The sequence below is a fragment of the Eurosta solidaginis genome, unplaced genomic scaffold, assembly GCF_040869045.1.
Source record: "Eurosta solidaginis isolate ZX-2024a unplaced genomic scaffold, ASM4086904v1 ctg00001085.1, whole genome shotgun sequence".
Taxonomy (NCBI): Eukaryota; Metazoa; Arthropoda; class Insecta; order Diptera; family Tephritidae; genus Eurosta; species Eurosta solidaginis.
In genome coordinates this window covers 19094-46943 of record NW_027136922.1, presented here as the reverse complement: position 1 = coordinate 46943, position 27850 = coordinate 19094, and the positions used below count along the sequence as shown (strand labels likewise).

The 27850-nt window shown below is 38.6% G+C and overlaps 1 protein-coding gene across 1 annotated transcript in view; it reads left to right on the top strand.

Moving 5' to 3' along the window:
* Positions 1–27354, top strand: part of LOC137235806 (uncharacterized) — a 143722-nt gene extending 116368 nt beyond the window's left edge. Inside the window, exons 2-5 of the mRNA XM_067758637.1 lie at positions 22536–22653; positions 26508–26785; positions 26853–27006; positions 27066–27354. Coding sequence (XP_067614738.1) covers positions 26537–26785; positions 26853–27006; positions 27066–27172 — 510 coding nt within the window. The 5' untranslated portion in view covers positions 22536–22653; positions 26508–26536 and the 3' untranslated portion in view covers positions 27173–27354. The remainder of the gene's footprint in view (positions 1–22535; positions 22654–26507; positions 26786–26852; positions 27007–27065) is intronic.
* The last annotated feature ends 496 nt before the right edge of the window (positions 27355–27850 follow it).

Genomic DNA, 27850 nt, shown 5'->3' with positions numbered 1-27850 from the left:
GGCACCAAGGCAGCAGAGCTATTCGGAAGCCCTTAGGGGTATCCGAATAGCTGTTCTGCCCAGTAACTACCCGGCGGAGGCCCTAAGTCAAGAAGACCTGACGAATCTCCAAGAGCTCATAATGGACGGAGTGTTCAGGGGATGTGGGCATGCCCTAGTTTTTTGCGGGGTATACTTCCGAGCAGGGCTGCTCCTCGTGGACTGCGAGGACGAAAAAACAGTTAAATGGCTCGTTGAAGTAATACCGACGCTTGAGGGGTGGACAGGGCCACAATTATGCACGAGACGCGGGGATGAAATACCGCCAACGCATAATGTGACTATGTTCCTCCCCAGAAGTGTGGAACGCCCAAAAGAGTTTGCGTTACGGCTCCTCGCCAACCAAAATGAGGGCCTCAGGACGCAGAGATGGCGCGTCATAAATTGTAGCGCAGAGGAAACAGGCCTACGTCTCGACGTAGGCATAGACGAGGAATCGTATCAAATCATACGCAGGAACGGGCTTAAGCTGCACTATAGGTACGGCCTGGTCCTAGTGAGACCCTGGAGGCAGAGGCAACCAGGGAATAGTGCGCAGCCGGAAGACAAGGCGGAGGCAGAGGGCACCGACAGAGGCGAGCTGTCGGACGAAAACATGACGGACGCGAGCACCGATACCATCAGAGCTCGCGAGACCACAAACCCTCCCACCGCAGCAAGCAAGGACAAAATCGTGCAGCCTGGGGATGAAAAAGAAATCCCCACCACACAAGAGCTCATCGAGGGCCTCGACCTCCAGGAGCTGGAGCTGAATAGGCGGGGCGAAAGCGAGAGCGGATTATCGGATGAAGATGATCCGATGAGGCCGGCCGGGCCAAAATGACCGGCACAAGCATAAAAATAGCCCAGATCAACCTCCATCACGCCATTGCAGCCTCGGCTGTACTGGTGAGGAGGTTCGCCTCGGATGATCTGGGCATCGCCCTCATACAAGAACCTTGGGCTTACAAGGGACAGGTGAGGGGCATTAATGTAAGTAATAACAAAGTTATTTGGGATCTCTCACAGCAGAGACCAAGAGCATGTGTAATGCTTAAGTCAAACATTAACTATTTTTGCATTACAGAATTTTTAAGCCGGGATCTGGTGGCGGTGCAGATCGAGGCAAAGGTGAATGGAGACAACACCAGCATTGTGATGGCCGCAGCCTACTTCCCGGGGGACGACAGCACAGTCCCTCCAGTTAACGTGCAGAAGCTAGTGGAACACTGCAGAAGAGCGAAACTTCCGTTAGTCATAGGAAGCGATGCTAACTCCCACAACACGGAGTGGGGCAGCAATGATACCAACCAAAGGGGTGAGTGTTTACTAGAATATATAGTCAGCAACGATTTGAATATATATAACGTCGGGAGCAAACCGACGTTTGTCACGAGAGTCAGGGCAGAGGTCCTAGATATAACACTTGGCAACAACCTGACTGAGAATATGATCTCGAAATGGAGAGTCTCAGAAGAACCCTCCCTATCGGATCATAATCATAAGGTTTGAGCTGGGTGCTGTATCGGGGCAATACAGCCCTAAAAGAAATCCCAGGAAAACAGACTGGGGCAGCTATAAAAGTATCATAGAGGCTAACGCGGATAGTCTCAGAAATAAGAGCAGAAGCACTAACTGTACTGAGTTAGAGGGCAGGGTAGATAGGGCAAATCAGATAATGATAGATGCCTACAACTCCAGTTGCCGAGTCTCCTTAGTTAAGGGTAAGAAGGCAACCCCCTGGTGGTCGCATGACCTGACACTACTAAGGAAGAAAGTCAGGAAACTCTTTAACGGGGCAAGAAGAACCGGCAACTGGGAGGAATACACTCAGAATCTAACAAAGTACAATAAAGAGATAAGGAAAGCTAAGAGGGAAAGTTTCAGAAATTTCTGCGAGGGAATTTCTAGCACACCTGCAGCGGCAAGGCTCCACAAGGCCCTAGCCAAAGAGCAGAGGGAGATTAACTTAGCGATTAGGCTTCCAGACGGTACCTATACCGGAACGGTGGAGGAGCGAGCGAGGGCCCTGCTACACACGCATTTTCCGGGTGCCTCTCCGCAAGTACCGGAACCTGTGTTCCCCAGAGTGAAACCAACCCCATCAGACTGGCAACTGGCCAACTCCCTCTTCAGTGAGGCCAGAGTCAGATGGGCAGTGGAATCCTTTGAGAAATACAAATCTCCGGGGGTGGATGGCATCTACCCGGTGATAATGCAGCAAGGGACACAGATCATCCCACATCTGGCCAGGATCATGAGAGATAGTCTGGCACTGGGATACATACCCATGATGTGGAGAAGAGCAAAAGTGGTTTTCATACCAAAAGTAGGAAAAAAGGACTATTCGCAGGCAAAGTCCTTCAGACCAATAAGTCTAACTTCCTTTGTCTTGAAGGCAATGGAAAAGATATTGGACCAAGAAATCAGGTCGAACGCCCTCAAGAGCTGGCCCTTACATCATAGCCAGCATGCGTACAGAGCGGGTAGGTCCACGGACACAGCTCTGTACCAATTAACATCTGAAATACAGAGGGCATTCGAAACAGAGGAAACAGTGATTTGCGCTTTCCTTGACATTGAGGGTGCCTTTGACAACACATCTCATGAAAGCGTAAATATAGCACTGCAGAGAAGAGGAATTCAGATGCCTATCCAGAGATGGACTGACAATCTACTCCGCACAAGAATCGCTGAAGTCCATGTAGGCAACAGCGCAGTTAAGGTTAATACCACGAGGGGGTGCCCTCAAGGAGGTGTTCTATCACCCCTTCTGTGGAGCCTAGTAGTGGACGAACTCCTGCAAAAGCTATCTGACAGTGGCATAAGATGCCAGGGATACGCTGACGACATCGTCATAATTGCAAGGGGTAAGTTCGAGAGTACGCTCTGTGACATAATACAGAGAGCACTGAATATTACGAAGGGATGGTGTGCCAGTGTGGGGCTGAACATCAACCCATCTAAAACGACCATCATCCCTTTCACCAGAAGAAAAGCCCTACCGGCCCTGAGAGCAATTACAATAAATGGCGTGGCACTAGAACAGGGAACCGCGGTGAAATACTTGGGGGTCATTTTTGACACCAAGCTCCTATGGAAACAGCACTTCGACTCCATGAGAGCTAAGGCCACGAGGTCCATCATGATATGCAAACGTCTAGCAGGCAAATCATGGGGCTGTAGCCCGCATGTGCTAAGATGGATGTATACCATGATAGTAAAACCTATGATAACATACGGTTCGATAGCCTGGGCATCGAAAACAAATCGGGCGACGACGAGGCAAGCGCTGTCAAAACTTCAGCGACTGGCATGTGTATGCATCACGGGAGCTATGCGCACATGCCCTACAGCAGCGCTGGAGGCTATCCTTGATCTGACCCCGCTGCATATATCAATAGAGCAGTCAGCCAAGAGAACCCTCCTGAATATTGCTAAGGAGGGCTCGGGCATAGGTAAAGTTATATCGTCCCGGAACATGGAGGAATTGAGAGAGAAGATCCCAATCTCTCAACTCCCGAGGGATGATATCCTCAGGCAGATAGTCTATGAGAGAAGGTACAAAGTAGAATTGGGAGACAAGGGTACGTGGGAGGAAAGCAGAATTGTGTACATTCATCAGCTAAATAAAATAGTATGGTACACAGATGGCTCGAAGAAGCCAGAGGGGATTGGATCTGGAGTCATTGGACCCAGAGCCAAGATATCAACGCCTCTGGGAGCACACCCGAGCATTTTTCAAGCGGAAGTGTTCGCTATAAGCCAGTGTGCTGACCTGAACCTTCAGCGCGAATACTCCAACGAAACAATTGCCATACTCAGTGACAGTCAGGCCGCCCTCAAGGCGATCTCGGCGTCTGAAATAAAATCAGCACTAGTACTTGAGTGCGTTGAAAAGCTAAATCGACTAGGAGCACACAACAAACTGTTGTTGGCCTGGGTTCCTGGCCACCGGGGAGTGGAGGGCAATGAGCAAGCGGACAGCCTGGCAAAGGAGGCAGCAATGACACGACCTATTGGTCCTGAGCCGTTCCTGCCAGTAGGCCCGCAGGAAATCAGAGGGCATCTACTATTAGAAGAAAGGGATAAGAGGGAAGAAAACTGGCGCAATATGCCAGGCTTGAGGCAATCTAAGTTACTGCTGGGGGGCTACAACACAACTCGATATAGAGCATTAATGGGTCTGTCGAAAGATAACCCGAGGATCCTAACAGCTATTCTTACAGGGCACTGCAGACTGAACAGCCACATGCAGAAGCTGGGCATCCTATCGAACAACATATGCCGATTTTGTGATCGATCAGCGGAGACGGCGGAACATATACTCCTGGAATGTGACGCAATCTCAAGACGTAGGGCTAAGTTTTTGGGCTCACCATGGCCAGAGCACTCTCACATCAAATCCCTCAAGCCAGGTGAACTGCTAGGGTTCATCAGAGAAGTCGGCTTGGATGAGGTGCTGTGAAGCAGTTGAGGGCACAATAGACCAATAGGCGCAGTGCGATCCTCAATTAATTATCTATCTAAACTTAATTTATTGCCGTCTATGAACAATCACCACTCTTTTGAATCATATGGTTCACCAAACTGTTTGAATAGACCAGCAATGTCTCTGCAGTAAGAAACAGTGTCCTCCTTCGTATAGTACTTGGAAAATTGTTCGTGACCAGTTCTATAATATGTTACCTTAACATCGGATGAAACAAATTTAAATTGTTGCATACGAGAGGCGTGTAGTTCGGCCTTTTCCTTTGACAATTCCAAATCCCTTATCCAATCATTGAGTTGTGCTTGTGACAAAGAGTTCCTTTCGTTTTCCGTTTGAAATCCAGTACAACATGATGCCGCGTAATCAGGTACTGCTGTTGAAAATGAAACTGGAGCCGGAAGTAAAGTTAAATTTGATTCTGGCAACGTAGCTTCCGTTGAATTTAGTTCTGGTAATGACACTGTAGATACGCTCGCATAGGTTACTTTTCTTGACTTTCCAACCCCAAGTACTTTTGTAGTACAAATATAGCAGTCCGTTGAATGGCAAGTTGGTTCCCTCCACTTCATTGGTGTAATAAATTTCACATGTCGCCTAAATAGATAGTTTCAGAAATTAGTCAGCTATGCATTAAAAGGGAGCAAATTCCTTATTTTTACAACGCACCTTTTTGTTCCGGTTTCCGAAAAAATCAATTCGACTCGACATGTGGTGCACACAGTATTCGGTGTCCATGGTTTTTCATTGTTTTAGGCTCAATTCCAAAACACTTATAGTATGTAACTTTCAAAGGATTTGGAAACACACGTCGCATCCTTTTAACGATAAATTGACCGCAGATGAAACAGAACATATCTGGATCATTTGTACACTCAAGCTGTCCCGCCTTTTTATGCATATTATATTTTTAAGTAAATGACGGGTTATAAACGTCAATTATAAACTGAACAGTATCGGGCGAGCCTTGCAGATATTATGAAGGAACAAGGCGCATGTACTATTATTTATACTTAGATCAAGTAAAAATTCAAGCCTACCTAGACAAATAGGTTCCCTAGTTCTACAAAGAAAAAACTACCTGCCTTAAAAATATGCTCTTGCTTGAAATGCACCTTGGTTTGAGAATACGACACTAACAGTTTTTTGTATCTAATAACCCTTCGAAAATATACCTGCTAACTAACTGATATACGAATACTAACACATATGTATGTATGTACCAGTAGGGTACTTAAGTATTAAATGGATATATTTACTTGAATGCTTATAACTTATGTATTAGTCCATCGATTTTGTTGTACGAAAGCTTATTTTTTTGTAATAAAACAGAGCTTAGAGAAAAAAAATCTTCAAAAAAATTAAGTTTTCGAAACCCTTTCTCGCAAAGTACAAATTTTTTCATATTTTTACAAAAAAAATTGAAAAAAAGCAGTAATGATTGCTCGTTACCTTTGAATCTGCAGGGCCTAACAAAAAGTGTTGTACCCACAGTTTATAGCAAATTTTATTACCTTTTAAAAGCTTCAAACCGTTTTGGAATTGCTCAATTCGTTCTTGAGATATTTATGATTAAGTGGACCCAATTTTTTTTTGTTGAAAAACGGTAATTCGTATATATCTCAAAAACGTTACCATAGAATTAAAAATAACCTTGGTTTTCGGAATCAGGGGGTGATTTTACATAGGAATTTTATAATGGCGCCTCTGGTGCAGAAAAAAAATTGGAATTTGTGATCCAGTGTAATCAATTCCCGTTGCTGGGCATCACAGCCCATTCCGACAACTGATTTAATAATATAATACATATTTTATAATATAAATTTTACTTTGTATACTCCTGTAATTTATCTGTAATCCGTAACTATATTTAGCCTGATTAATTTTTAAATTTGTAGACTAATATATAAACAAATAAATAACCTTTGAAGAGATTTTGGCCCGAGCTTCTCTTCCAATTTGAGTTGTGCTTCTTTTTATTTTTCCTACAAATTGGCGGGACGGAATCTTCTTGTTTCATGCTGGCACCGAACGAAACAGCGAGACTAATCACAGGAGGAAATACTTCTCATCAAGGAGAGAGCCGAAATGGTGATCATACAGTTTCTGTTAAATACTCAGAGACTTGGGCTTCTCAACAGGCATCGGATAGAAGAGTACATGTCTCCCAGGGCCTTAAGGGGTCAAGTTCCATGCAGAATTCAGCTGTTTGCATGAATAGAGCATAAAAAGGTCCTCAAATGGCCGGCGAACCACGTTCTCAATGTTAAATTCCCGGAACTCGCAAATGAAGAGAGCAGACAATGCTTAACCCTTGACATCCATGTCCCTTTGGTTCAACCCTGTTGAAACTGCAAGTTCTTGTACTTCCGTTAGAGGATATCGAAGACAATTTGTGAGTGATGGTACCGATTTGACGAAGCGAAGCGCTGCTATAACAATAACATCATGCTGTCCTACGAATAGAAAAAAATTCCACTTCTCTTTCTATAAAAAAACCCTCTACGACTTTATACGTATAACCGTTAATTACAAACGCTTCATTAAATATTTAACTGCTAACAATCAAAAAATCCAAATACATTTTGGGCCGAGCTTCTCTTCCATAGTGCATAGTGCTCCTTTTAATTTTTCCTAAAAATTTGCGGTCCCCCTACATGTTTTATGCCACCTTCTAGTTTAACTTTTCCAGCATTCAGCGCTCACGCCCAACTCAACCACTCAAAACGCCGGTAGTTTCGCAGTCGCGTTGCTCAGCTTAACTCGACTCAACTGGCAATAATACGCTCTGAAAGTTTTGCACTATTGCACTTACATGGAAAAAGTTATTGGCATTGCAGCTAAATGTTTTACGCTAAAAACTTATTTCCTGTTATTGTTTTTGTGCTCCCTTTTCTGCTTTCGATTATTTTCAAGCCACTTTACGCGCGTTTCGCTCAACACTATTTTTACTACTTTTTATACTCAGTTGAGCAGAGCTCACAGAGTATATTAACTTTGATTGGATAACGGTTGGTTGTACAGGTATAAAGGAATCGAGATAGATATAGACTTCCATATATCAAAATCATCAGTATCGAAAACAAATTTGACTGAGCCATGTCCGTCCGTCCGTCCGTCCGTCCGTACGTTAACACGATAACCTGATTAAATTTTGAGGTATATTGATGAAATTTGGTATGTAGGTTCCTGGGCGCTCATCTCAGATCGCTATTTAAAATGAACGATATAGGACTTTAACCACACCCACTTTTTCGATATCGAAAATTTCTAAAAATCGAAAAAGTGCGATAATTCATTACCAAAGACGGATAAAGCGATGAAACTTGGTAGGTGAGTTGAACTTATGACGCAGAATAGAAAATTAGTAAAACTTTGGAGAATGGGCGTGGCACCGCCCACTTTTAAAAGAAAGTAATTTAGAAGTTTTTCAAGCTGTAATTTGGCAGTCGTTTAAGATATTATGATGAAATTTGGCAGGAACGTTACTCTTATTACTATATGTCTGCCTAATAAAAATTAGCAAAATCGTAGAACGACCATGCCCACTCAAAAAAAAAATTTTTTTAAAGTCAAATTTAAAAAAAAAGTTAATATCTTTACAGTATATAAGTAAATTATGTCAACATTCAACTCCAGTAATTGTATGGTGTAACAAAATACAAAAATAAAAGAAAATTTCAAAATGGTCGTGGCTCCGCCCTTTTTCATTTAATTTGTCTAGGATACTTTTAATGCCAGTCGAACAAAAATTTACCAATCCTGGTGAATTGGGTAGGGGCTCAGATTCTAGGACGATAACTGTTTTCTGTGAAAAAGGGCGAAATCGGTTGAAGCCACGCCCAGTTTTTATACACAGTCGACCGCCTGTCCTTCCGCTCGGCCGTTAACACGATAACTTGAGCAAAAATCGACATATCTTTACTGCGTCTTATATCAGATCTATCTGCTAAATTTGAAAAATCGCAGGAAGACTTAAGACAGGAATTTGCAAAAAATACATTCCAGTTTGAAAAAACAATAGCAGAGTTGAAGAGCCAGGTTGCTGACCTTCGTGAAAAGTGCGATGAACAAACTTTAATAATTTCTAGATTAGAGCATAATGAGAGTGCACAGCAGCAGCAATCACTTATACGTAACGTCGTTATAAGAAACATTGAAAAAAGAGACGACGAAAATTTGAGCGCAATTGTAGAGCGGATAGCAGCGATTGCCGATGTAAACATTGAGGAGAGTGATATAGACGACGTCTACAGGGAAAAGAGGAAGCAGGGTAATATAGTTGTTAAGTTTTGCCGTACAACAAAGAAAAGGGAATTCATAAAGAAAACGAAAGGTAAAAAGCTGAGTGCAGGTGCTGTACTAGGCAATGGCAATGGAGCTGGTAAATATGTGCATGTGAATGATCAACTCACCGCATACAATCGTTACCTATTGTGGGCCGCCAAAAATAAGGCAAAGGCGTGCGGCTGGAAATTCGTTTGGGTTAAGGAGGGCAAGGTGCTAGCCAAAAAGGGGGAAAACAATGATTTTATATATATTTATTCCGAATCAGACATCGATCTCATAAATTAGTATTAAGTACTTTTTACGCCAATTTCTCACTTTTCGTTATATATCGAAACTTTTTACTTTCCATACTTTTCTCTATTAATGAACACTATAACCTATAACAAATATACAAGCTTTAGAGACATCAATGCGATAAATATAAAAAACTTTACCATAAACTACGTCTTCCTAAATATACGTTCGCTAAAAACAAATTTTAACAGCTTTATAACAGAAATAGATCCAATCATAAATAATATTGATATAATAATCTTAGTTGAAACCAATATAGTAGAAGGAGAACAAAATCTATTTTCTATCGCTGGATTTGTCGCAGAGTTCGTCAACAGAGAACGAAGTAAAGGAGGTGGTGTAGTTGTATTTATTAGAGATCGCCTGTCCTATAAATATACCCCTTCGAAAACTATTTCTTACGAAACCATAGTAATTGATATCTTACCTAACAACAACACTGAACTCAAATGCAAACTATACGCCATATACCGACCCCCACTCAATAGCACCCGTGAGTTTGTCAGAGAGCTAGAGAGCACACTGAAGAATGCGGATGATGAAGAATGCGCAATAGTTATTGGTGACATAAACATCAATATATTTGATACCAACAATAGGCAAGCTATGCTTTACCTAGACATGTTATCTTCGTATGGATTTGAAAATATTATTAAAGATTATACAAGAGTAGATGTGAAGAGAAAAACCGCCACATGCATTGATCACATTTTTATCAAAAGCAAAGATGCAAAATTACACTCCGCAATAATAGAGACCAATATTTCTGACCGTTACTCCCTTTTACTTGGTGTCTCTTTTGGTGAACGCGATAGAGTTAGTAAGAGCACAAGTAGTAGGTTCTCCTTATCATTAAGTGACAAAAAAGTCGCTGATCAACTGCGTGAGGTTAATTGGAACGAAGTACTAGAATGTACAAACGTTAGCACTATGTATGAAAAGATACTTTCTACCTTTGGATGTATCTATGAGAATGCTTTGGTCAAACATACAAAGAAACCTCGAAAAGCAAATGATTGGCTAACGAGCGAAATTATACGTCTGTGTAAGAAGCGGGATAGTCTGTACAAAAAATGGAAGGCTAACCCATATGATAGGAACATAGAAATGCAATACAAAAAATTTAGAAATCACGTAAATAAAATAGGAATAAAACCCATTAGCACTGACGAAATGTTGTCTAGGAATTTTATAGGTGGGGATTTCAAAAGTATCTGTGATACCTTTATTATAACTTTTGATAACGGCATTAAACAAGCAGTCCACAATTGTGACATAAAGACTTTAATTGCACCAGAATGCAGTATATCGAATTCAATTTATTTAGACGAAGTAAGCGAGGAGGAAGTCCTGGATATCATACAAAAATTAGATGGCAAAAAAGGACCCGGTATAGACGGTATAAGACCAAAGGACGTTAAGAACAACGCAATTTTAATGAGTCAAATCTTAGCTAAATTTGTAAACCTCAGTCTAAGTCAAAGCGAAATCCCTGAAGCATTAAAAGTTTCAGTAATAAAGCCTATACATAAATCGGGTATAAAAACCGACCCTGTAAATTATAGGCCAATATCAATACTGCCCGTAATTGAGAAAATAATGGAGGAAGTATTGGTACGAAGATTGAGAAATTTTATTAATAAATATAATATATTAAGCGAAAACCAATATGGATTCCAGAAAGCGAAAAATATTAATCAGCTGTTAGGACATTTTTCTAATAAGGTGAATGAAAGTCTAGGTAGAAACCATCATTGCCTAGCACTATTTATAGATTTTAGCAAAGCGTTTGACACCTTATCCCACTCGAATCTCCTCAGTGCATTGTATAACTCAGGGGTGCGAGGGGAAATCCTTAGATGGATTGAAAATTATCTTTCAATGCGGAAATACACAGTAAAAATACATAACACTTATAGCGAGAGACTAACAATTGAATGCGGAGTTCCCCAAGGTTCAAAGCTAGGCCCGCTTTTATACATTCTATACACTAACAGCATGCTTCAACTGCTAAAGAATTCTGAAGTGTTTGCCTATGCTGATGATACAGCTGTATTAGTTCCCCACGTAGACCTTAACCAAGCAATAAAAGTCATGCAGAGAAAGCTTAACGTAATTACCAAGTGGTCCCATGACAATGGTTTGAGAATAAACGCATCTAAAACTAAAATTATGCATATGAGACCTCTGCATATTCCATTCTCAGAGATAAATATCCTGTTTCATAGCTTCAATTGCATACATAATAACGCCGCAGCGTGTAATTGTGCCGAGGTTCTTGAAAAAGTGAACACATACAAATATCTGGGTGTGCATCTGGACGACCACTTCAAATGGAGTACGCATATCAACCATCTGCAAAAAAAGCTTAGGTCGACATCATACTTTCTGAAACATCTTAGTTTTTGCAGCTCGTACGATGTATTAAAACAAGCCTATTTGGCACTGTCAGAGTCGTACTTGAGACATGGAATTACCGCGTGGGGTTCATCCACATATTGCAACTATTTACAGGATAGTCAGAACCAGATCCTTAAAATTCTAGGCAGAAAGAAAAAGATACCTGATTCGACAATATCCCTCAACAAAGAGCTCGGTATACTAAATGTAAAATCTATATATACAGTTACAGTTCTAAATTAATTTTACGACGAAGGTAAGTGGCGAATACCCATTGATCATCACATTGGTACCCGTAAGCGTAACGAAAACAGGTTGAGAATCCCAAAATTCTCGAACAACTACACAAAAAGAACTCTTACCGTACAATTCCCTAAAATTTTAAATAACCTTCCGGTCAATCTCACTAACTTGCCTAATACTCCTGCCAGGAAGTCAGTTTTGGTAAAGTTTATTAAGAGCATAATATAATGATTGTCCAAGCACATACATAAATTCTGTATCCTTCTTCCCACTCTTTCCCTTCTTCCTACACTACCAACTCTTATATATTCTTCCTTTAACTAATGTCTAGACATATCTATATAATTTGTGAATTTAGCCTTAAGACTCAATGTATTAATTTTAAGATTTTTTGTTGTTATATCTGAATAACCGCAGATAAGCGCCAAGCTTCGCGGGAACTGTTTCCATTGTAAACGAATTGTAAAAAATTGATTTTAAATAAATACAATAAAATACAAATACAAAACTTAGTTCACGTACTTATCTGAACTCACTTTATCTTGGTATAAAAAATGAACGAAATCCGACTATGACCACGTCCACTTTTTCGATATCGAAAATTACGAAAAATGAAAAAAATGCCATAATTCTATACCAAAAACGAAAAAAGGATGAAACATGGTAATTGGATTGGTTTATTGACGCGAAATATAACTTTAGAAAAAACTTTGTAAAATGGTTGTGACACCTACCATATTAAGTAGAAGAAAATGAAAAAGTTCTGCAAGGCGAAATTAAAAGCCCTTGGAATCTTGGCTGGAATACTGTTCGAGGTATTACATATATAAATAATTTAGCGGTACCCAACAGGTGATTTTCTGGGTCACCCTGGTCTTCATTTTGGTCGATATCTCGAAAACGCCTTCACATATACAACTACCACCACTCCCTTTTAAAACCCTCACTAACCTTTAATTTGATACCCATATCGTACAAACACATTATAGAGTCCCCCTGGTCCACCTTTATGGCGATATCTCGAAAAGGCCTCCACCTATAGAACTAAGGCCCACTCCCTTTTAAAATACTCGTTAACACCTTTCATTTGATACCCATATCGTACAAACAAATTCTAGAGTCACCCCTGGTCCACCTTTATAACGATATCCCGAAAAGGCGTCCACCTATAGAACTGAGGCCCACTCCCATTTAAAATACTCACTAACACCTTTCGTTTGATACCCATATTGTACAAACGCATTTATGGCGATATCTCGAAAAGGCGTCCACCTATAGAACTAAGGCCCACCCCTTTTAAAATACTCATTAACACCTTTCATTTGATACCCATATTGAACAAACTCATTCTAGAGTCACCCCTGGTCCACCTTTATGGCGATATCTCGAAAAGGCGTCCACCTATAAAACTAAGTCCACACCTTTTTAAACTACTCATTAACACCTTTCATTTGATACCCATATCGTACAAACAAATTCTAGAGTCACCCCTGGTCCACCTTTATGGCGATATCTCGAAAAGGCGTCCACCTATAGAACTAAGCCCACGCCCTTTTAAAATACTTTTTAACACCTTTCATTTGATACCCATATCGTACAAACAAATTCTAGTGTCAGCCCTGGTCCACCTTTATGGTGATATCCCTCAATGGCGTCCACCTATAGAAGTATGGCCCACGCCCTTTTAAAATACTCTTTAACACCTTTCATTTGATACCCATATCGTACAAACGCATTCTAGAGTCAACCCTGGTCCACCTTTATAACGATATCCCGAAAAGGCCTCCACCTATAGAACTAAGACCCACTCCCTTTTAAAAATATTTATTAACACCTTTCATTTGATACCCATATCGTACAAACAAATTCTAGAGTCACCCCTGGTTTACCTTTATGGCGATATCTCGGAAAGCCGTCCACATATAGAACTAAGGCCCACTCCCTTTTAAAAATATTTATTAACACCTTTCATTTGATACCCATATCGTACAAACAAATTCTAGAGTCACCCCTGGTTTACCTTTATGGCGATATCTTGGAAAGGCGTCCACCTATAGAACTAAGGCCCACGCCCTTTTAAACTACTCATTAACACCTTTCATTTGATACCCATATCGTACAAACAAATTCTAGAGTCACCCCTGGTCCACCTTTATGGCGATATCTCGAAAAGCTGTCCACCTATAGAACTAAGGCCCACGCCCTTTTAAACTACTCATTAACACCTTTCATTTGATACCCAAATCGTACAAACGCATTCTAGAGTCAACCCTGGTCCACCTTTATAACGGTATCCCGAAAAGGCGTCCACCTATAGAACTGAGGCCCACTCCCGTTTAAAACAGTCACTAACACCTTTCATTTGATACCCATATCGTACAAACAAATTCTAGAGTCACCCCTGGTCCACCTTTATGGCGATATCTCGAAAAGGCGTCCACCTATAGAACTAAGCCTACGCCCTTTTAAAATACTTTTTAACACCTTTCATTTGATACCCATATCGTACAAACAAATTCTAGAGTCACCCCTGGTCCACCTTTATGGCGATATCACGAAAAGGCGTCCACCTATAAAACTAAGGTCCATGCCCTTTTAAAATACTCATTAGCACCTTTCATTTCATACCCATATCGTACAAACCAATTATAGAGTCACCCCTGGTCCACCTTTATGGCGATTTCTGGAAAAGGCGTCCACCTATAGAACTAAGGTCCACGCCCTTTTAAAATACTCATTAACACCTTTCACTTGATACCCATATCGTACAAACCAATTCTAGAGTCACCCCTGGTCCACCTTTATGGCGATATCTCGAAAAGGCGTCCACCTATAGAACTAAGGTCCACACCCTTTTAAAATACTCATTAACACCTTTCATTTGATACCCATATCGTACAAACAAATTCTAGAGTCACCCCTCGTCCACCTTTATGGCGATATCTCTATATATATAGAACTAAGGTCCACGCCCTTTTAAAATACTCATTAACACCTTTCATTTGATACCCATATCGTACAAACGCATTCTAGAGTCACCCCTCGTCCACCTTTATGCCGATATCTCGAAAAGGTGTCCACCTATAGATCTAAGGGCCATTCGCTTTTAAAATACTCATTAACACCTTTCATTTGATACCCATATCGTACAAACAAATTCTACAGTCACCCCTGGTCCACCTTTATGGCGATATCACGAAAAGGCGTCCACCTATAGAACTAAGGTCCATGCCCTTTTAGAATACTCATTAACACCTTTCATTTGATACCCATATCGTACAAACCAATTCTAGAGTCACCCCTGATCCACCTTTACGGCGATATCTCGAAAAGGCGTCCACCTATAGAACTAAGGTTCACACCCTTTTAAAATACTCATTAACACCTTTCATTTGATACCCATATCGTACAAACGCATTCTAGAGTTACCCCTGGTCCACCTTTATGCCGATATCTCGAAAAGGTGTCCACCTATAGATCTAAGGCCCATTCCCTTTTAAAATACTCATTAACACCTTTCATTTGATACCCATATCGTACAAACAAATTCTACAGTCACCCCTGGTCCACCTTTATGGCGATATCACGAAAAGGCGTCCACCTATAGAACTAAGGTCCATGCCCTTTTAGAATACTCATTAACACCTTTCATTTGATACCCATATCGTACAAACAAATTATAGAGTCACCCCTGGTCCACCTTTATGGCGATATCTCGAAAAGGCGTCACCTATAGAACTAAGGTCCACGCCCTTTTAAAATACTCATTAACACCTTTCATTTGATACCCATATCGTACAAACCAATTCTAGAGTCACCCCTGATCCACCTTTACGGCGATATCTCGAAAAGGCGTCCACCTATAGAACTAAGGTCCACACCCTTTTAAAATACTCATTAAAACCTTTCATTTGATACCCATATCGTACAAACAAATTATAGAGTCACCCCTGGTCCACCTTTATGCCGATATCTCGAAAAGGCGCCCACCTATAGAACTAAGCCCACGCCCTTTTACAATACTCTTTAACACCTTTCGTTTGATACCCATATCGTACAAACAAATTCTAGTGTCAGCCCTGGTCCACCTTTATGCCGATATCTCGAAAAGGCGCCCACCTATAGAACTAAGGTCCACACCCTTTTAAAATACTCATTAAAACCTTTCATTTGATACCCATATCGTACAAACAAATTCTAGAGTCACCCCTGGTCCACCTTTATGCCGATATCTCGAAAAGGCGCCCACCTATAGAACTAAGCCCACGCCCTTTTACAATACTCTTTAACACCTTTCGTTTGATACCCATATCGTACAAACAAATTCTAGTGTCAGCCCTGGTCCACCTTTATGCCGATATCTCGAAAAGGCGCCCACCTATAGAACTAAGGTCCACACCCTTTTAAAATACTCATTAAAACCTTTCATTTGATACCCATATCGTACAAACAAATTCTAGAGTCACCCCTGGTCCACCTTTATGTCGATATCTCGAAAAGGCGCCCACCTATAGAACTAAGCCCACGCCCTTTTACAATACTCTTTAACACATTTCGTTTGATACCCATATCGTACAAACAAATTCTAGAGTCACCCCTCGTCCACCTTTATGGCGATATCTCTATATATATAGAACTAAGGTCCACAACCTTTTAAAATACTCATTAACACCTTTCTTTTGATACCCATATCGTACAAACAAATTCTAGAGTCACCCCTGGTCCACCTTTATGCCGATATCTCGAAAAGGCGCCCACCTATAGAACTAAGCCCACGCCCTTTTACAATACTCTTTAACACCTTTCGTTTGATACCCATATCGTACAAACAAATTCTAGTGTCAGCCCTGGTCCACCTTTATGGTGATATCCCTCAATGGCGTCCACCTATAGAACTATGGCCCACTCCCTCTTAAAATACTCTTTAATACCTTCCATTCGATACACATGTCATACAAACACATTCCAGGGTTACCCTAGGTTCAATTTCCTCATGGTGATTTTCCCTTATTTTGTCTACATATCTCTCAACTGAGTATGTAATGTTCGGTTACACCAGAACTTAGCCTTCCTTACTTGTTTTATTGTGTAATTGAAATTGTAGTGAAACTTGATGCCGTCGCGCATTAGAAACACCACAAAACACATTAAAACAACATAAAGAAAAGCACTGAAACACAAACACGCGGATCATATTGAAACTGCCGCAAGCAACAACAATTTAATCTGAGGCCGTTTAACTGACATAAGTGCCCATAACGTAATCGCTATTAAAATGTTAGTGTTGTAGTTTTTTTGTTGTTGTTTTGTCTACTATTTTTGTTTGTCGGTAGGAACCTACGAAACGAGCTAGACTATCAGCCGACTAGACAAAAAAAAATATCGTGCAGTATAACACTTTCCGCAAATGGCAATCAACGAGTTTCTAAAATCCATTCATTCAGACATTTTACTGGACAATGCACGCTGATCAGTATAGGCCACTGCATGCACATAGAACTGTGTAGTATACGGCTTCCTCATACTTTTATCACTTGTCTGGCGGCGACTCAAAAAATATTGGAGGAGATAGTTAATTTGAATGCGAGACGAAGTGTAAGTATCGGATTGTAATGTCTGGCAGACTTGTTAATGCTATTTGAATGAAGTAAAAGAAAAAGTAAAAAAATGTAAAGGTTTTGTTGGGGAAGCACCGGATATTAAATACCCAGCAGAAGGGCATTATTTGAAAATTTAAACAATTAAATAACATAACGAAACAAAGCATAGTGTATTATAACATATTGAAACATAAAATAATAACATAATTGTTCCAGTCATAATATAACATAAACATAATATAACAAAAAATAGCGTTACATAACATAGCATAGTATAACATAACGTAACTTAACATAGCATAACGGCATATTACATATTATAACATAACAGCAATAAGAAAACATAACAGGAATAAGAAAATACATAATATAACATCACAAGCATTACGCAATGTTACATAACACAACATGACATAAAATATCAAAATAAAACTAACACAACATACCAACACATTATCCGGTCAGAGACATATCGAACACTCCATACAAAAAACTACATTGGAATCGTCTAAGTTTGCTGCTATTATGTTTCACGCAACGATACTGGCAGATGTGCAAGGGATTATCGACAGTACCAGGGCGTTGGACGATACAACTGAAGTCATTTGCCATGTATCTATGCCACCCAGAGGAATGTAGAGACCTACGAAGCACATTAAGTGGTGTCACAGCGAAATAATGAAGCTACGAAAAATATTTCACAGGATTATAAGATTAACAACCTCGGTTTCCTGAACTGAGGCCCTGGCGAAGATGGAGACATTCAACCGAGCGAAGAAAGTCTTTAAAGTCACAATGAAATTAATTTTAACAACGCGCGGCAAGACGACATGGAATCAGTATGGTTAGATAGAAATTACGTCCGCCAATCCTTGTGGTGGGCGAGAACGATATGAGAATGGTTGTTGATCTGAATGATTGATCGACCTGCTTCGCATTAAACCAATCTAAAAGGAAGAGAAAGTCATTCAAGAAAACCCGCACATGAGCAGTACTCTGAAACAGCTTTGCATTGCATGAAACCCAGAAAGAGGCCAGGACCTGATAGGATATTACAATAGGAAGTTAGGCTAATCTGAGGTTTAGCAGGTTCAAAAAATGTTTTGAAGAAAGAGTTTTTCTCTTTAAGTGCAATACAGCACGGCTACCTCTCTTTCCAAGGAGAGACAAATACTTCCACACCGAAATAATGGTTTCCAGTGAGGGCACTGTACAAAAGATGCTATAGCAGGAGTAATATACGCATTCAAGAAAACCAAAATAGAGTGTCATCTACCAAATCTGATAGCGCGGTGATGATGAACATCAAAGTCCTTTTAACTCTTCCATCCGAACGACATGTTCGCAGCACTACATTTCCTACGTATCTTGAAAGACAATGCGGGAAGCCGGTTTCTAAAGTACAAACCAACTCAGGTTCAATAAAAGACGAAGATAACAGCTAGGATAGCGCAGAGTTCGGTGGCTTACGATTGCTCTATTGGAGCTGTAAGGGTGAATGAAGTCTGAGCTTATTTCCATTTCTTTTTATCAAACTAAAATTCGCTTAATGCGCTACTTGGTATCAAAATATGGATTCTTTCTCTCAAATGACAGCTTGTAATTGTTTTAGTGCTGTGTAGGTGCATTTAGTTACTTGAACAATTTAATTTAGGTGACAAAAAGTAGAGAATGCTTTTGATAAATAGCGGCAAAAGTAAATGCGCAAGTCTCGCTGCTTTCAAATAATTACAAATATCTAATTGGGTTTGGTATATTTACTTTTACTGAATTCAAAGAAAGCCACTTATTAAATTGCCATTTGTTGTTTCCGACCCGCCTTGATATTAAGTTTTGCTATCGAAACATTTGCACTTTAGCCTTTGTGTTCGTTTTATTCATTATCCTCACACAATTGAGCTCAGACTCACGCATACATAGAGTCATACATATTTGGGCATGGTGTAGGAAGCAGGATGTGGAGGTAAGTAGCGAAAAAGCTGCGTGCAGGCACTTCTCTGCTACAAACTTGCAATATTTGAGATTATCATTGCTAGTCTGCACGTTGCCCAAGTGGAATTGTGTATGCTCTACATTCAGCTAACATACCCTCCTTCCTACTTGCCGTAGGATTTTAGCATTATGAAAGGGATTTTTGCATGTCTGCAGTGATTAACTCGTTTCAAATGGAATTAAAATAAGTGCTAAACGGATTATTTGGTATTGTATCTTTGTTGGACTACTTGCTGTAATATAGATGTATGAGTGCGTGCGTGCACTATTGATCTCCAAGTAGGCGTGCGTATCAGGTTATAGAGGATACTTCTCCTCGACCTCACCGCTTCGACAGAAGCCATATCGGGATTCCCATGCATTCACCGTGTACGCCCATCAGACAGTGTCCCGTTAATGTCTCGGTCAATGGATCTAGGGAGAAGATTGAGATTGTTAAGGAACCTAGTTTGGTTTCCATCTATGAGCGGGCAAGTTTGCAAAGACACTTCATATTCGATTTCTAGGTAAATGGAGACATGAGGAAGTGTTTGCACTTGAACTTAACTGAACTAACTGGGTCTGTTCAATAGCTTTCTAACCCAGCAGAATTTATTCATGCGCTTCTCTAAACTTCATTTTTGATGCGCTACCTTTTCACTTCCAAACACGCTGAAAGATAGGCATTTAGCAAAGTGCTCCGTATTCGCTACCTAACATGCAGAAAATCAGCAAGCGCTAATTCGCTTATATGTTTCTGCCATTTTGTTTTATTTTCATTTCGAGTTCAGCAGTCGAAGATTCGAGTTTTTTGCACGTGCGTGTTTGTCGCGATTTCATTTATTAATAAAAATAGATAAATAAATCTAAGTATTGTAATAAAATATGTGCGGTGTTTATGAAAATATAAACTAAATTGGAAATTTGCCAAAAACTTAAAAATCAGATTGGTATATATAAAAATATAGAAGTGGGAGCTTTCCAGAATAATACAAACTCTTGCTGGCTTGGTTTTCATCATATTTTTATCTTTTTGGAGGTGAGTAGACTGAATTTCAGTTGAATCCGTTTTGCTATAGATCAAATTTGCATTTTAATTCTTGTATTGAATATTCATTTTGCAGAGGACACCTTGCATCAAAAATCACACATTGCGTCGTAGTTTGGCCTTTTCTAGGTGAGCAAAGTGCATTCTATAAGTGCCGCTTGGAATAAATCTCATTGCACCACGTATAATGAAATTTTCATTTTGCAGAGAACTAGTTGTATCAGACAGGTAAAATGAGTTATGCGTTTTTGGGCTATAGCAAAAGGCATTTCAAGCGACTTGTAGCCAAAGAATTGAATAGTATCAAAACCGTAGATGAGGACGCCTCAAAAGATTCAACAAATAGCCCTAAATTATGCAAAGATAAAGAAAATTCCGATGCCAGTGAAATTATTGTTCCGGAAAATGCAGAATTTGAGATGCTTGTTATGGAACCGCCATTCAATATTGTCACGGGATTTAAGGAATGGATGGTGAACCATAAAATAAGACGAGTCGCTGCAGAAGATATGCTTCATTTGTTAAACAAATCTTGTCTTAATGTCCCTAATTCAACAAGTGGTCTTTTTGTAAAACAATCTATTCAGACGCGTGTAGTAAAACCTGGGGAATATTTTCATTATGGGATAGAGGAGGGCATTAAAAAATGTTTGCAGTTGAAAGTCCCTCTAGATCAAAACAGTTTAGAGTTGGATTGGTATCGATGGTCTTCCCCTATATATAATTTCCTCAAGTTCATTATGGGCAATTCTTGGATCAGTAGCAAACCATACCAATATGTCTCCATTTCTAATTGGATGCTACATGGGGCAAAAACAACCCGAAGATATTAACGATTTCCTATTTGATTTTGTGTAGGATTTTTTGATTTTAAAGGAAAGAGGTATTCAGCTGGGATCTTCTACAGTTTTTATTAGACTACGAGCAATTATATGCGATGCTCCCGCTCGTGCTTTCGTTAGCGGAACTGTAGGTCATACTTCTGCCACTGGATGCTCCAAGTGCACACAACAGGCTATGCAAAAAAGTGAATGTTCTAATTGTTCTGGGAAAAAAAAGAAACGCTTGACATATAGCGTAACAGTTGGGCCCTTGAGAACCGACGATGACTTCAAGACGAGAAAGGACAAAAAATTCCATCTAAAAATGTTTATAAACAATGAACATATTCTAGAAAAGTTAAATGTTAACATGATAAGTCAGTTCCCTTTAGACGTAATGCATCAAATTGACCTGGGAGTTGTTAAAAAAATGCTGCTTTTAATATGGAATAAAGAACTATGCAGTGAAAAGATTTCAAAAAAAAAAAAAGACGATATGGATAAACTTTTCGTATCTTTAAGAAACTGTATTCCAAAGGAGTTCCAAAGTATGCCTTGATCTTTCAATGACTTATGCCGATGGAAGGCTACAGAGTTCAGGCTGATTGTTTTATATGTGGGTCCTGTTCTGTTTAAAAACTTTCTATCGGAAACGTTGTACACACATTTCCTTCTACTCATTGCTTCTTACAGGCTTATTTCATCTACTAACTGTCAAGCTAATTTAGACTGTGTGCAAAGTATGTTAGAAGTATTTGTTCATAATTTTCAATATATTTATTGCGAAAACAAAGTAAGCTATAATGTGCATAATCTGCTTCATATTGGAAGTTGTGTGCAGCTATTTGGAAATGTAAATTCTTTTTCAGCCTATAGGTATGAAAATTATCTTCAAGTATTAAAAAAAGATTGCCGGAAGCCTAACTCTATATTACAACAGATTTGTAATAGAATCAATGAACGAAACGAAGTGTCAACTAAAAATAAAATCGGCATGGGTAAAAATATAGTTACTCATAGGTTTCCATACTCAAATTCACCTTTATATACAAATTACAAGTTCAACGAATTCTTTTTGAGTATCGACGCACCCGATTGTTATTGCTACTTTAAACCATTTGTGCCTGCAAAAATTAATGGTTTTTTCAAAGATCAGAATATATTGTAGAAAGGTTTTTCTTAATAAAAGTAGTTTTTTCACTGAACCTGTGGATTCAATGTCGTCGTTAGGGATTGCATATGTTAGCAATCTCAGTGATAATGAAGAAATATTTCCAATTACAAACTTAATCAGCAAATGTATGTTTTTGCCAATAGGAGAGAGCAGTTTTTGTATCAGTTTTACATTATTATTAAAACAGGGTGACCGCTTGAAGAATGAAGGGCATGAAGAGACGGTTTTTAACGAAGGCAGCGCAAAAAGAAATGCTCGGCAATTTAGGGAGAACAGCCAGTTGCAAGCAAAATGCCCAAAAATTGGTAAGTATACCTTCGTTGAAATTAAGTAATTACGATTTATTTTCAGTACTTGATTTTTTTTCTAAAATTGAATACTACTTATTTTGTTTAAAGCTGGCTTCAGGTCAAATTGAGTAAAACACAAATGTTTAAGTTTTACTACCAATATATTTCGGCTAATCTTCCGGTAACCGTCTTCAGGGCGTAACTATTGACAAAATCAAAACAAAATAAAATAAAACATTGACAATTGCACATATTAAAAATTATAAAATTGAACATAATATATGTACATACATTGCATTTATTTACACGTCTGCTCTGTCTGACGTGGAGCTGTGTACTGTCTTGTTGGAAAGTAAATATTTGTAGCTGTGCGCGCAGTTCGCTATATCTGTCTTAAGCCGGAGTCATTGGTGTCGTATGTCGTATCGCTGTATCCGTATCCCTAACGCAATCAGCTGTTTATCGTTACGACGGTAAACCAAAACCCAATTGGTTGGCTACGATACGGTTACGACCTTAGCGGCACCAATAATCGATTGCATTGTTTCTCATAAGGTTGGTCGAATCAGCTGTTATAAGGTTACCGATACGGTTACCGATAAAGCACCAATGTCTCCAGCTTTATAATTGAGCCTAATGTTTGTATCTTTGTCGACGATATGTAACATTTCTAGACTGAAACGTTTGCTATAATGTTGTTCTTGCTGGATAATCTTTGTTTCTTCAAAATTTGGTGTATGTGCTCTCATTTTACAGTGCATCATGAGTGCTGTTTTTTGATTCATTACATTATGGCAATGTTTTAAATCCGACTTGTGTTGGGCAAGTCTACTTTTCAATTTTTGTTTGCTTGTTCCTACATAAACACTATGGCAAGGCTCATTGTTTTTACCTCCTTTGCATGGAATTTCATAAACTACGTTACTTTTTCCCATTTCGGGTATTTTAGATTTTGTTTTGTTGAAAAAGTTTTTCAAGGTATTAATAGGTTTGTGTGCTATTTTAATATTTTTTTATTGTAATAATCTGACGTCGCGAGTCGTTCAGAGAGTTGAGGTACATAAATAACTAATTTGAAAATTACTGGGTTTTCGGATTTTTGCTTTTGGTTTTGATGTTTTGATTTATTTAATAAGCTTTTAGTAGTTTTATCGGGGAAATCGTTATTCCTTAGTAATACAAATATTTCTTTTTCTATTTGGTTGTGGTACATCTCATCTGAACTTTGTAACATCCTTCGAATACAGCCCATTGCTGTATTTCGTATCATCGCCTTTGGGTGTTTAGAAAAAAAGTTGACGATTCGTCCTGATGCCGTCGGTTTACTGTACCACTTTAATTTGAGTACATTTCCATACTTGTTTATCATTGAATCCAGAAATGGTAATTTTCCGTAAATGACGTAAAAGCATTGTTAGCAAAGGGACCAAAGTTTGGTCTACCAGTGGACAACAAGAGCTTTCCTCTCTTCAAATATATAGCGGATGGAGAGGAGCTGATACAAACTCTTAACAACAAAGAGCAGCAAGAAGATGCCCGCACGAAATTCTCGTGGCTTATAAAAACCCACATGAGAACACATCGGCAAAGTGCAATAGATAGAACAATAACAGACACAGTGAAGCAAACACGAAATTTTCTTAGAAAAAATAAAAACATAAAAATTTTAACATCGGACAAAGGTAAAAAAAACCGTGGCAATGGAAATTGACGAATATAATGAAAAAATGACAAATATTTTAAATGACAAAAATACGTATAGAATTCTAAATAAAGATCCCACATCACGATTACAAGCCAGGAACAATAATCTAGTCGAAAAGCTGTTTAAAAGGGAACTTATAACAAAGGCCGAAAGAAGCAAACTTACATCTAATACGTCGTTACCTCCCAGAATTTAGGGCTTACCCAAAACACATAAGGAAGGATTACCACTTAGACCGATATGTTCGGCAATCGGATCGCCATCGTACGGATTATGTAAATATATTACGGATATACTCAAAAATTCAACAGCGAACTCCATATATAATATACGAAACACACTAGATTTTAAAGAAAGAGTAAACAATGCCCACATAGGTGATGACGAAAAACTTATATCATTTGACGTTATTTCCCTATTCCCGAGTATACCTATACAATTAGCACTTGACGTTATTTTAGAAAAATGGATAATAATACAAGAACACACAATGATACCAAAGCAATTATTTATGGAAATAGTAAAATTCTGTATTCAGGAAAGTAGATATTTTAAATACAACGACACTATATATACGCAAATAAAAGGCATGCCAATGGGATCACCTGCTTCGCCAGTGATTGCAGACATAATAATGGAAAAACAATTGGAAAACACATTGGAAAAATTGGGATGCAAACCAAGATTGCTTACAAAGTATGTCGATGACTTGTTTGCAATAGTAAGTGAAAAGGAGGTACAAAACACTTTAAACGCGCTAAACTCTTTCAATAAAAGTATACAATTCACCATAGAACTAGAACAAGACGGAAAATTACCTTTTCTGGATTCAATGATAAACAAGTATGGAAATGTACTCAAATTAAAGTGGTACAATAAACCGACGGCATCAGGACGAATCGTCAACTTTTTTTCTAAACACCCAAAGGCGATGATACGAAATACAGCAATGGGCTGTATTCGAAGGATGTTACAAAGTTCAGATGAGATGTACCACAACCAAATAGAAAAAGAAATATTTGTATTACTAAGGAATAACGATTTCCCCTATAAAACTACTAAAAGCTTATTAAATAAATCAAAACATCAAAACCAAAAGCAAAAATGCGAAAACCCAGTAATATTCAAATTAGTTATTTATGTACCTCAACTCTCTGAACGACTCGCGACGTCAGATTATTACAATAAAGAAAATATTAAAATAGCACACAAACCTATTAATACCTTGAAAAACTTTTTCAACAAAACAAAATCTAAAATACCCGAAATGGGAAAAAGTAACGTAGTTTATGAAATTCCATGCAAAGGAGGTAAAAACAATGAGCCTTGCCATAGTGTTTCTGTAGGAACAAGCAAACAAAAATTGAAAAGTAGACTTGCCCAACACAAGTCGGATTTAAAACATTGCCATAATGTAATGAATCAAAAAACAGCACTCATGATGCACTGTAAAATGAGAGCACATACACCAAATTTTGAAGAAACAAAGATTATCCAGCAAGAACAACATTATAGCAAACGTTTCAGTCTAGAAATGTTACATATCGTCGACAAAGATACAAACATTAGGCTCAATTATAAAGCTGGAGACATTGGTGCTTTATCGGTAACCGTATCGGTAACCTTATAACAGCTGATTCGACCAACCTTATGAGAAACAATGCAATCGATTATTGGTGCCGCTAAGGTCGTAACCGTATCGTAGCCAACCAATTGGGTTTTGGTTTACCGTCGTAACGATAAACAGCTGATTGCGTTAGGGATACGGATACAGCGATACGACATACGGTACCAATGACTCCGGCTTAAGACAGATATAGCGAACTGCGCGCACAGCTACAAATATTTACTTTCCAACAAGACAGTACACAGCTCCACGTCAGACAGAGCAGACGTGTAAATAAATGCAATGTATATACATATATTTTGTTCAATTTTATAATTTTTAATATGTGCAATTGTCAATGTTTTATTTTATTTTGTTTTGATTTTGTCAATAGTTACGCCCTGAAGACGGTTACCGAAAGAGTAGCCGAAATATATTGGTAGTACAACTTAAACATTTGTGTTTTACTCAATTTGACCTGAAGCCAGCTTTAAACAAAATAAGTAATTAATTAAGAGGTCGCCAAAAATCACAATTATTGAATACTTCTTTTCGTAGAATTTCACAACGAGGAGCAAACTAAGTTCATGAATGATCAAAGAACAGATATAGCAGACATTAAAACCATTTTGTCTCAGCAGCTTGAACTTCTAAAGGAACTAAAAGCAGAGATATTAGCAATCAAACAAAAGATGGCAAGCCAAGATGTGGTTATCGAAAAATTGATGAAGAGAGTCTTACCAAACACATCAAATTTAACAATTCTTCCGTTCAAAACGATTGAAGAGATTAAGTCTGCAGACAAAATTTTATCACAGTACTCTCGAGATGAATTGGTATTACGCAACGTTAACCTCTTCATATCACAACTTCTAGCTAAATAGGTATTTAATATAATTTCAGGTCGCATACGTACGCACTATTGTGGGAGTTACTCCAATAAGAAAAATTGTTTCCTTCTTATTTGCTGAATCTACTCTGCCTTTTATTAATTGGGATGGTCGTCACCAAAAATTTCCAATCAAATCGCTAAAGTTTTTCAATGAGATTGTTTTTCGTAAGCATAAATTTCCACAAATATGTATTTAACGTTAAAACTCTACTTCCATTTAACAGGTGCAGTTCATGGTCCCGATATGGATTTTTCTAAATTTGACAGTGAAATGCGAAAGGGGGTCCGATCCGCGAAAAACAAGATGTCTAAAAGCAAACCCAACCAGTAATATTTTCTTTTGTAATACATACATATGTAAACTAAACTAAAACTAGAAGTATATATTTGGCATTTGAAAGTCAACTTAATTCATATTTATTCCATTTTTAAGTTAAAAATAAATGTACATTAACATAAAGTAATTTAATAAATTCCAGTGTACTTATGTAAAATGAAAAGACAAAACGGACAATTTGAAGCATAAAGTTAATTATTTATAAGTATTTATTTTCACCATTTCTTATACTTATAAATCTCAATAATCTATTTTTTTTATTGATTAAACAAAAGACAACCGTAAATTCTTCGCTAACCGTAAGAAATTAAAGGTTTATGTACTAAAAATGAATTCAAATATACACTAAACTTATGTTCATTTAAACAATTCATATCCTTGTTCTTATTCAACTTCGTATCGTAAATAGAAAAGCAGTTTTAAGAAGTGAGTACAGTTCGCAAGAAAACACTCAAGAAATTCTAGGTCTGCCCCGGCATCAGTTAGTACACATTGTGGCTAATATTAGCATTTTGATACGTCACTATGCTTTTGTTATACTGAATATTTGAGTTTTTTATTCGACAGCTCAGCAATTCGAGCTATGACAGAAGGTGTAATGAAGGTGTAATCAAGGATTCTTAAAATTCGTTATTATATATGTAATAATCGAAATACTTCTCTTGGGTAAAA